Source organism: Dipodomys spectabilis, unplaced genomic scaffold, assembly GCF_019054845.1.
Source record: "Dipodomys spectabilis isolate Male_0828 unplaced genomic scaffold, ASM1905484v1 ptg000001l, whole genome shotgun sequence".
NCBI classification, from domain to species: Eukaryota; Metazoa; Chordata; class Mammalia; order Rodentia; family Heteromyidae; genus Dipodomys; species Dipodomys spectabilis.
In genome coordinates this window covers 5,514,931-5,527,395 of record NW_024870678.1, presented here as the reverse complement: position 1 = coordinate 5,527,395, position 12,465 = coordinate 5,514,931, and the positions used below count along the sequence as shown (strand labels likewise).

The 12,465-nt window shown below is 38.9% G+C and overlaps 1 protein-coding gene across 1 annotated transcript in view; it reads left to right on the top strand.

The window, feature by feature from the left end:
• Lama4 (laminin subunit alpha 4) overlaps positions 1-12,465 on the top strand; it is a 143,109-nt gene that overhangs the window by 31,412 nt on the left and 99,232 nt on the right. Inside the window, exon 3 of the mRNA XM_042670479.1 lies at positions 3,450-3,551. Within this exon, the coding sequence (XP_042526413.1) occupies positions 3,450-3,551 (102 nt within the window). The remainder of the gene's footprint in view (positions 1-3,449; positions 3,552-12,465) is intronic.

Sequence of the window (12,465 nt, the reverse complement as noted above, 5' to 3'; positions counted from 1 at the left end):
AGCACAAAAGTAACTCTAGGAGCCAGTTAGGAGAAACCAATACTTCGTGGTCTATGTAAGTTTTTATCCTAGCTTTTTTCTGACATTCATAAGATAAAATGCTTTTGAACTGGATAAAATCTCAGAGGAATGCTGAAACAGCTTTCCTAATCAAGCTGTGATGAAATCACTGACAAAAGAGAAATCTAAAAATCAACTTATCCTATTAAAATGCAGGGAATTTCAAATACACAAACAAGAGTTTAGACATACTGAGGGGAGGCTACATGGGTAAGTCTCTCTAGATTCAAATAAAATCAACCAAGAGACCAAGTTCTTGTGTAACACATGGCATAGTGTATTTAGCTTATCATGGTGCTTTGGTTATACATTTCTATAGGGGAAATTGGTGTATGTTAAGTCCTGTAGAGGAAATTGGTACACCTTAAGCCCTACTCAAGCCAAAGTTATCTAGCATAATTTGGGGCTACTTTCCAACACAGATATTTTACCTTTCTTTTTTTTTTTCTTTTTTTGTCTTTTTGCCAATCCTGGGGCTTGAACCCAGGGCCTGGGCACTTTCTCTGAGCTTTTTTGCTCAAAGCTATCACTCTTTCAATTGAGCCAAAGCTCTACTTCCTCCTACCAGGGCTTCCACTTGCCTATCTGTTGCATTTTATATGAGTTTATAAAATGGTGCCTCACCTCTGCATAGAGGAATTGGAAAATAATTCTTTCAGGTAGACCTAATCCAGAAGGAAAAGAATTTGCTAGGTTCGCACCCTCCAGCCCTGCCCTCTCAGCAGAAGGCCCAATGTCTGCTCAATACAGCTCTTTCCCTGCCTCCTTTTTTCTTCTCTTCTCTCAGAACACCAGCTGTTATCCTTCACCCAAGGTCACAGCCTCAGCCTGAGCAGTAATAAGTGGATAATGACAGCCTATTAGAGTGAAGTCACCTCCTAAATTTGGCACAGCCTAAAGATTTTACCTGGTATTCAGACTAACCTAAATAGGGGCTATGGGACATTAGAGAAAGACGCGAGACCAATCCATCCAGCAGGGGATGTTTGCAAAAGCACACAGGGCTCAGATTGCTATCCTAGTTCAAACCATTCCAATCGCCACCTGTTAAGTGATCAGTGATCAGTTTCATGGTGGAGTGATCTTTCCAACCTTGGTCAAATATTGGATCATTTAGGCAAACTTCAAAAATATGCAAATTCTTCACACTCTTTTGAAAATCTAAGGTTATTTTAGCCTAAAAACGTTACCTATTGATAAATACAGGTCTTTTGGTTTCATACTCAGTAGTACTGGATCAGCAGTTCTGTGAATGGCTATAACATGGTCAAGGGAGCACTCAAAAGCCATTGTTTTGTAGGCTACTGGGATAACTACTCTTTTTTAGGTAAGGGCAGAGGTGACACTTGGGCTTGAACTCAGGGCCTGTGCTCTGTCCCTTAGCTTTTATACTGTTTCTGCCACTTGATCCACAGCTTCATTTCTGGCTTTTTGGTGGTTAAATAGAGATAAGAGTCTCACAGACTTGAGCTGGCTTTGAACTGCAATCCTTAGATCGCAGCTTCATTCCTCTAATAATTGAAACCATGAAAATTGTAAAGTGCAACATTATATATGGGTCAATAAATTGGTTTTGTGGGTCAGGACCATGACATTTTAAAATAAAGTAAAGAAATTTAAGGTATACTATACACTAAGTTTAGTTAGTGTCATATTCTATATTTGTGTGTGCATTTCCAGTTCAATATTAGCATCAGTTGAGATACATATATGAATACCAATCTTTGTAGTGAAAAACATTGAAACCACATGTTATAACTCATGATAAGAGACAAAAAAATATATATATCTAATTTGCAAGCTTCCTGCTGCAATTTTAATGGCTTCCCTTTCTCTTGTCTCCTACTTTGGCTTGGGAAACTGAAAAAAAGGTTATCATCCACCCTAAATTCCCCAATATAAATTAAAATTGGTCCCTTTCAGCCTTACCTGTTCTAAAGTAGAAAAGATGAAATTCCTTTTCCTGTTTTTCTCATGGGCAAATGCCATTATATTCTAGTAAACTTCCTTCAAGTAAACCTATTAAATTTTAGTTTTACAGTCCTTCAAAGGTTCATGTTAAGTTTTAGTCTTAGAGTTCAGACTGGTGGTGTTTTTATAGTGTGACTACTGTCTACGTTGTTTTTTACAGAGAAAAAAAGCAAGAGGAAATGGGTTTGCATAGCAGTCAGAGGGACTTCAGCCAGATATAATGAAAACTTTCCTGGTAACCAGGACAGTACAAAATTACAATGGGTCAATAGGAAAGGAGGGTAATGAGGAAATCTCCTCTTACAGAGCAAGTCTGTGGGAACAATCTAGATTCTTATCTGTCTGGAATTCTTTAGATGTAAACTTGTCTGAATGGCAAGTAATGAACCTCCAAGACTACAATGCAATATTTGCCCCTGAATCACTGAGACATGTAAAAACAATCAAATATATGCACATATCCCTAATAAGCTCATTCACATAAACAGGGAGAAATCTATTTCTCAACTAGAAGTACTGAGGACATTGGAAAGAGTCCTTCATTCCTGGGCAGGGAACTTGGTACATTTCAGGATGGCTTAACTTTCCATAGCTACTTAGCTTCTCTGGTTATCATGATCTAAGCACTAGAATGAAAGAAAATAATCTGTGATCAGCACCTAACAGGCCTGACAAGTGACAAAACATTAAGTTTCTTATCCTTTCTCCATGTAATATATTAGAATCTGAAGAAATAATGTTAAGAACCCATATTTATGAAAGATGCAGCTCAACTAAAAGTTGTTATCTCAAAGCCAATAGTTGCTAAAACCAGAAGTCTGTTTATAGGAAACCTAATGTAATTGCACACATTGGCTAAGGTTAGGGATGGGTTTGGATTGGATTGAATTGGGAGAAAACCATACAAATGTCTCACTGACCATACAAATGTCTCACTGTTGATAAGGTCTTATTCTTCCTTACAATGATGGAACAATGTTAAGAGTTTTCTTCTCTGCAAAGGGAAAGAAGAGGAAAAGAAATTAACCACCCCCCCCAAAAAAAAAGATTTAATCTACTGGCACTGGTGGTTCATACCTGTAATTCCAGCTACCCAGGAGGTTGAAGTCTGAGGCTTATGGTTTGAAGCCAGCCCAGGCAGAAAAGTTCCTAAGTCTCATCTCCAGGAAAAGCTAGAAATGAAGATGTAGCTCAAATGATAGAATGAAGACCCTGAGTTCAAGCCTCAGCACCAGTGCACAAAAAAGAGAGATCTGACCTATATATCAATTATCACTGAATATATAAGAATTACTTTTCATATGTTTTAATAGTAAAGCAGCAATTTAGTTTTCTATTCACCTACTACTTCTTTCAGGAATTACTGATTGCATTGACTCTTGTCAGTAATTAAAATGCTTTCTAATGTGTCTTTGCAGAGATGTAACACCGGCTTCTTCCGTGCCTCGTCAGGAGACTGTTTACCCTGTGACTGCAATGATAACTCCAACGAATGCTTGGATGGCTCCGGATTTTGTGTGGTGAGTTAGGAACCTGTAAGAACACAAACTCGTCATCAGGCCCCTTTCCAGTGCTTTAGTTTTTCCTGCAAAACACATCATGGAAATGTCTTCTCATCTTAAGGGCCACCAAGGCTTTTGCGCAAATGTACATATGTGCTCCAGGAGGATCCTGCCTCCCCACACTCAACAGCTGGTTTCCTGCTGTAGGCCAGCGGTGACAGGGTGAAAATAACACACAGAGGAAGGAACCGTGCATCCAGATTCCTCTGTAATAGTATAGTTTGCCATATGCTTGGCTTCATCCCACATAAACTAGGAGAATAAAACAGTTGTTGCCTAGCTTACTGTGGATTGTAAGATAAACAGGTCAATAGATAAAAATTAGTTCTAAAATATATTTGAGCCAAATAGCCAATAAAGATGTAACCACAAGGCTTCATCTTCAAGGCCCACAGAGAGTCACAGAGACCTTTTTTCCCTTAATTAAAATTCATTATCCAATGGACTGATCTTCCATGAAGCATGATGCAGAGAAGGCTTCGAACAGAAAAGCCTTTATTGCACAATACTTGACTCAGTGTACCACAGTGAGAGTGGACAAGAAAATACTGACTGCAAGTAGCTGCAATAGAAATCAAAGTTACCAGTTTTAAGTCCTTATGACCCAATACCATCATTTTCTTCATCAGCTATATGATGCAGCAAGAAAACTAATTTCTTCCAGTTTCTATACAATAAAAGAGCTTTTGTCAAACTACAGCTTTTCTTAAGCTACAGGAAGACTTATTTAAATACACTTGAAATTAGCATAACTGTCTCAATTAAAGAATTTTAATTCGAAGTAGCCTCTAAAGTACATGAAGGTGCTATTTTACTCACACTCCATGTGAGGATGCAAATTAGAACACTTCAATTTATTTTAAATCTAGAAGTTGTCATTTTTCTAGGGGCAGAAAATGAAGAGGCAAAATACGAAGTGTTGCTATCTCTTTGCAGTGCTTTTTAGCACTCATATCTGTTTTCCAGCTCCCCCTCCCCAACTTCTTAAATAACTATAACATTCAGGATGTGCTTCATAGCCGTGTAGGCATACCCAGCTGCCAAAGTCTACCCCTTTCTAATGCTTCCGCCTCCGGTTTCCTGTTATTTTAATCCCAGTGACATTTGGGGGGAAATTATCCCATGCATACCCTTGAACTAATAATGCATATCAAATAATGCATATCACTGATAAATTTGAACAATTAGAGGCTCTTTGTTATCTTGTTTATTAAACTATAGGAAAGTAGAGACCACCAAGCCTGTCACTAGCTGTTAACTGACAGAAGACTGAAATAAATTAAAAGGGGTAAAATGTCTTCTGCTAGACCCTGTCAAGAACAATGACTAAGGCACTCTATAAAAATGATGTTGTCAGTGCAGAAATGAGCCTGGTGTGGTCATTGATCTGGTCTTCGGCATCTGAGAAGATTCATTCCTTCCCTGTTTCTGGAGCACAGGGGAGTTCTAATCAATGTTTCAAGTGAGGCTTGGATGTTAAACATTCACGTGTGCACCCAGAGAAGTTACTGATCCTTCTACAATTACTTTGTTCCAAGACAAAATTTAAACAAAAAAGAAACAGCTATTCTCCTCATAATTGTGGTTCCTCCCTCTCACCGGGTCTAGAGAGAAATATCTGGTTTTCCTAATTCACTTAGTGTTTGTTCAGTTACTGTTTTTAGAGTTTAAATAGTATGTTTGAAATTCAAAGTATAAATCGCCAACAGTCCTGTCTTCCAAAGATACACATATTCATATTATTATGAATTTGATTTTGAAAAGAAAAAACACATCTCATTTGTATTGAATTAAATCTGAGTAAGGAAGCAGAAATGCCTTGCAAATACAGAAATGATAGATTGTCACATAATAGGCAAAAACATTAAACCTATGGAGTCATACTGGTATCAAACTCAATTGGTCCCTCTTGATTGTCCCTATTCCAGCCTAACGATGGACAAACCCAGTTTGCTAAATACCTGTGGTCCCAGCTCATTCGCCCATCTCAGGGAGCCCAAGAAATGGGCTCTAACACAAGCACTATATATCCGTGTTCACCAGTGTTCTGATCACCACTTACAAGTTGCTTGACTTCTTATCTCTTCCAGCCTCTATAGGCAATCAAAATAGAAAAGCTGCCTTTTATTTCATTTTGTCTTGTTCTGCTTTTATTTCAAAAGCTTATAGAGCATGTACGTACGTGTGTGTGTATATATATACATATATGTACACACATATATATGCCTATGTATTCCCAACTGCTTCTAATTCCTTCTCAATTCCAATGTCAACTTAACCTTAAAATTAACAGAGCTGGATGTCAGTAGCTCACACCTGTAATCCTAGCTAATCAGGAAGTTGAACTCTGGGGATCATGGTTCTTAGATTGGGCAGGAAAGCACCTGAGACACTAAGACTCCAGTTAACCATCAAAAAGCAGATGTGGAGCTAGGGCTCAGGTGGTAGAGTGACAGCCTTGAGCACAATATTCAAGAACAGCCCCCATGCCCTGAATTCAAGCCCCAAGACCAGCACACAAAAAATAATAATTAAAATTATAATTTTAAATTTAAAAAATGGACTGATTCTAATTAATCAATGAGCTAAGCCATTTAGCAATATAGAGTAAACAGAAGTACAACACCATTTTTGATGTCAGACAAGCAAAGAGACATTTTCACTGGTGAAACTCTTAATATTTTGTAGAAAGGTGGCTACATTAGAAAGTAGCTTAGACACCTAATATATACTGTGTCCTTCTAAGGTGCCACTCTCTATCTTATCAGAACCTTGAGCATGGCTTGCAACAGATCCAACCAAGTAGTGCCCCAAAGTCCAGTTAATATGCCAGACGTATAGAAGGGTTCCAGAAGGTGGCACAAGATAAGAGATGAAAGGAAGAGACAGATGAGAGCAGGCAAGTGACTGGCAGGAGTGCCTGGTTACAGATGCCCAGATTTTATTCCAGTTTTAGAGACTAGAGACAGAGAGCCAAGAGGGAACCTGACTGGGGACAATTAGCACCTACAAAACTCATGCTCAGTGATTCTGGGGTGGGGCGTGGAAACAGGAAAAGCCCAATACCTAAAGCTGGAGTGGATCCTAGCTTAAAGCTCAACGTTGGCACAGGGCTCCTTGGTTTCCTATTGAATACAAAATTGCTATTTTTTCTTTTCTTTTTCAAAAAATGTATTATTGTCATTATAAAGGTGATAAATAGAGAGGTTACAGTTACCTGAGTCAGGTAATGAGTACATGTCTTTTGGACAATTGATTTTTCTAAGCCAGATTCTGGTGGCTGAGGCCTGTAATTGTAGCTTCTCAGAAGACTGAGATTGGGACTTTTAACAATTTGAGGCCAGCCAGATAGAAAAGTAACTTGAACAAAGCAGGCTTGGAAGCGTGGATCAAATAGAAGAGTGTTGACCTAGCAAACACTTCTCCCTTTTTTTTTCCTTTGTTTTTGTCGGTCATGATTCTTGAACTCTAGGCCTGGGTGCGGACCCTAAGCTCTTCAGATCAAGGTTAGTGCTCTACCACTTGAACCACAGCACCACTTCCAGTTTTCTGGTGATTAATTGGAGATAAGAATCTCACGGCCTTTCCTGCCCAGGCTGGCTTTGAACCGCCATCCTCAGGTCTCAGCCTCCTGAGTAGCTAGGATTACAGGAGTGAGCCACCAGCACACAGCCACTTCTCCCCTTTCTACCCTGCTACTGTACTGCCTAGGCTCAACCCTTAGCACCTGTCTGCTGCCCAACCTCCCAGACATACAATGACTTCCTCTAATCTCTGGCAGCCATGGAGATGGCTTCCAAAAACAATCTAAGGAATCCTTTGTTCTAAAATCCTCCATGAGTATCTTCTTCATTTAGTTACAGCTCATTATCTATCATGGTATCAGCTTAATCCACATTTGTAAAGTGAATGAATGCATTTGTATCTGACGTAACAAGATAACCTAAATCCAAAACCTTTAATTTTGTAATATTTAACAGACTTGGGTCACTCTTTTACTTCAGTAAGCTATACTGCCTTATTCTAAAACCGTAGGCTCAGGTCCAACTCTCAGTAATTAAGCAAGTACTTGTTCTAATATTAGATATTTCTCTCTAGATCCTTATTTTCCTTACCTCTCAGAGTGTGGCCTACAACACCATTGGCAATATATAGACATTTGCTAGATATATAGATTCTTAGGTTCTACCCCCAAATGTCCTGAATCCAAACTTACTCTTCACCAGAACCTTACGATATTTGTGTGCACCCTAACATTTTTTAAAAAGCAAGATAAACAGTTCTCAAACTTAATAGTATCATGAATTCTTTATACATTTGAGATTGATTGATTGATTGACTGATTGGTTATACTGAAAAGCCTGCAGTGAGAAAAATAGAATAAGCAGTTGAAAGACAGACTTTGTTTATACTAAAGGAAGACGTATTATGGAGAAAGTTCTAAATTTTTTAAAGAGTTCTGTTTATGTGACTCACATTAGAAAAAAAAAAATTGAATTACAGCCAGGCACAAGTGGCCCAAGCCTGTAAACTTAGCTACTCAGGAGGCTGAGATCTGAGGATCATGATTCTAAGCCAGCCCAAGCATGAAAGTTTGTGAGATTCTTATCTCTAATGAAGTACTAAAACAGCCATAGTAAAGCTGTGACTTAAGTGGTAGAGCACTAACTCTGAGCAAAAGTGCTCAAGCATAAACTCAGGCCTGAGTTTAAGCATCAGGACCGGTACTAAATACCAAATATATGTATATGTGTGTGTGTGTGTGTGTGTACACATATGTGTATATGTATATATGTATACATATATGCATATACATCTAGATGTATATATGTATACATATATACATATATACATATAAACATATATACATATATATGTATACACATACACATATACATATACACATATACATGTATGTATATATGTAAATGTACATGTATACATATATGTGGCTTTCCGAATTTAAACTAAAAAGAATTTATAATATTTGTAGCAATAATAAACCTATTAACCTATGTAACGTATTTTTATAAAACTTGTACATATTGTAAACATGTTGAAGTCTGTGTCACTGAAGCCTCTGGGCTCTCATAGTTGACCAGAATTAGCAATATATTTTTTATTGAGAGTAGCTGGATACATTTACCTACTTCTGCTTCAACCTGGAGTCAAGTCTTGTGTTACATTGCTTCTAGGAAGGTGCATCTCATGCCCATGAGCAAATGAGATTACAAAAGACAGATAAATATTAGTATTATTTGAGAAACAGTTTTTACCTCCTGGCCCATATGTTGAGATCCACATGGATTTCATTCTGCAGGAAGCATGTTGACATTATGCAAAGAAGAACCTGATCCTTTGAGGTTCTCATCCTACATTATGCTGGTGTGGTGACCAAGTTGGCAAGAGACAGAATTTATGTGGAGAGGACCAAGTGTGTGTCCAAGGTCATTGCTAACACTTAGTCTGTAAATGACTAGCTGTCTGACTATGGGTTTATTAACCCCTGGCTAGTCATTCAGAATGCTTATTTTATTTTTAAGTGGGGTGAGTTCTATTAAAAAGTAAACTCTTCCTCAACAACATACGTATTTATTCTTGTCATTCTCGTTTTCTCTCTTTTAAATGGAAAAGCTTTGGAGGTAAAGGGGCATTGCGCAATCAATCACAGAGTAAAAGATGTTCAAGGAGAAAAGAAACTCTGGCAGGCTGTGTAGTCTCAATCTTCATTTTACAAACAGATAAGGAAATAGAGACTCTAGAAGGTAGAATTAGCTGGGACCTTTTTACCCTCCAGCAGATTCTCTACCACTCTCCCAGAATGGACATCAAGGCCTTCTAGGGGATTTCATAACAAGTCATTTAAAAGCAGAGAGATAAGGAGAGTCATGTGAACTCTCATCTTCTAGAGGTCAAGAAAGAGTTCATGACTTTGTCCTGGGGCAGAATTCCCCTTGTTACTGGGGCAGAATTAAAGCCCTAACAAGGAATACTTCAGCATAAAAGGGGATACAATGGGGAACGAACTTATTTTAACAGCATAAGAAGCACTTCATGCACAAGGAATGGTCTAACATCTGACCATGGGCTTATTTTCTTCTGCTCAGATAGTTTCATCTGTGCAACAAGGACGTAGACAAATTGGACCACAGTCTACAAAGCAGTCCTTCCAGGTTGCTTATGGCTTGGGTTCATGATAGTTCATGATATTTATCTAGGGCTCATTGGATTTCCCTGGGATGAAAAATTGCCACTAATTTTGAGCTTGACTGAGTGCATGTTAATTTCCTTTATTAGCTCCAGATACTAGCCCATTCATTCATCCTTTTCCATTCTCATGTATTTCCCCAACAAATAGATCCTAAAAGATGACTTAGCACACCACACAGTTTTAAGAACTGTGAAATACCCGGAGGGGGGGTGGGGATAGAGGGGGGAGAGGGGGCGGGCTTCCCTGGCTCATGGCAGAGAAGATCCCTGGATGGGTCTCATGTCCGTATTTTATTGAAGCCTGGACAGTTGCCAGGCAACACTGGCTTCGGACAAAGGAAGCATCCCAGATAAGCGGTGGCATGGAGTGACCTTGTGAGGACTCATGTGATGGCGATGCTGAGGACCATGGCACCCCTGTCCCTGCCCTGTCCAGTGTCTGTGTGGCTGCAGCCTCTGGGCTCTCATGGTTAGTTGATGGGAATTAGCAACATGCTTTTAAATGTGGGAAAAGTGAATGCCACTCTTAAAATAAGGACCATTATCAAAACAAAATGTATACTGTCTTAACTTGAACAATGAATTGTTTAAATGTTTTTTGTAGTCTTTGTATACAGAAATAGTGTTTCTTTGATTAAAAAAAGAACTGTGCCATAAATGTTAACACCCTCTTGCATATATATCATACACTATTTTTCAGAGTTCTAATTGCTCAAGCAATCTGAACTTTGTATGCAGAATTATAATCTAGCCTCATACCTAATAGCCATTAAGAGTGCTCAGTGGGGGCTAGGAAGGTGGCTTAGTGCTAGAGTTCTTGCCTAGTATGCATGAAGCCCTGGGATCGATTCTTCAGTAGCACATACACAGAAAAAGGCAGAAGTGGCACTGTGGCTCAAGGGATAGAGTGCTAACCTTGAGCAAAAAGAAGCTCAGGGACAGTGTCCAGGTCTTGAGTTCAAGCTGCAGGACTGGCAAAAAAAAAAAAGTGCTCAACAGAAATAGATTGTTGATCTCATTGATTCCTCCCTTTTGACTCTTGAAGCTCAAAACTGTCAGTCAAATAATCCAGTGCTTTCAATTGAAGTCCATCTATCTCTGGTTTGGAAACAGAGCCTTTTCTGTAGCAATACTGACCAAGCTGCATGTTTTATGAGCCTAGGCTGTGGAGCCAGATTTAGAATCTGAATCTCACTTTTGCTGCTTGCTCTGTGTGACACTGGGCATTCGGTTAACCTTCTGACATTGGACATGCAGCTCAGTGGCAGAGTGCTTGCCTAGCATGTGCAGAACTCTAGGCTGAATCCTCAGCACTGCAAACAAAAATAAAATAGCGCTTCTGAAATATGAGTATTGCAGTTCAAAGCCAACCAGGGCAGGAAAATCTATGTGACTCTTTTCTCCAATCAACCACCAAAAAAGCCACAAGTGAAGCTTCTCAAGGACTGAGTTTAAGGCAAGACCAGAACAAAAACAAAAACAAAAAGACCTTAGCTTTCCGTGCCTCTCTTTATGTTTAAAATGTCAAGGGCAAGGACCGGCCAAAGATGAGAACCTTCTTCAGCAGTTGTAATAATTAAATTAGTTGATCCATGTAAAATGTTTAGAGCTGGTTGTTTTATTCTGAATCGTAAATAGCATAAAGACAAAACTAGAGTCCAGAGTTCAGCTTAACTCTGCTCTAACTTGATCCTCCCCCACCTACCCCAACTCCCTCCACAGAGGGAGGTCCTGTAATAGCTCTTGTTCATAAGCATTACAAAATAATTACTCAATAAGAGAGTGCTTCTCCAATGGCATTCTAGTGTCAACAGTATAATTATTCACTAATTCCACATTTGTACACTGTGGTGAAGGTACTCTGATAATGGTGGGTGCTATTAGGTGTAGATTTGTAGAAGAAAGCTGTCTCTGTGGATCACTGCTTCTATGGAAAGTAATCCTGCTTCTAAGGATTTACCTACTCTGTGCACATTAGTGACAATACAGTGCTAAAAGACACAGCATACTAGAGAGGATGACTGAGTCTAGGAACAGATAATAATGTGATGTGGGTAGTGGAATTGGGTTGGAATCAGGAGTGGAGAATCAGAGAGAACTTTTTTCAGATATTGAAGCTGGTATAGATCTTGAATGCTGAGCAAGCATTCCACACAAAAGGATCAGCCTATTTTGTGTCTTTCTTCCTATTATCCTTCACCACAAATGGAAACATCATTCAAACCAACCCACTATTCCTGTGTGTCATTATCCAGAATACCATGCCATTAGCAAGATGCTCTTTATCTACTTCCTATTTCATTTGCACTACAGTCTAACATATTTGGTTCATCCATGCCATAAATCTTTATTGTTCTCCTTGTCTGGGTAACTACCTGGGACATATTATTGGTTTTATTTTTGTAATTTCATGTTCATTACTAGTCTGCAAGCTGATATTTCTAGAACATGCAGAGTGTCATCTTTCTGATTATTTTTCAGAACTGAAACAATAAGTGGTCTCCTCTGTACACAAACTCTAAAGGAAAGTCCCCCAGACTGCTCGTGCATACATGGAAATCCAGGATAAATTAATTTCTCTTCTGTCTATACTGAGGCAGCTGAGGCTCCTTTGAGCCTTCACACAGTATCTAACCTTCCAGGCATGATGTCTCTCGGTTTC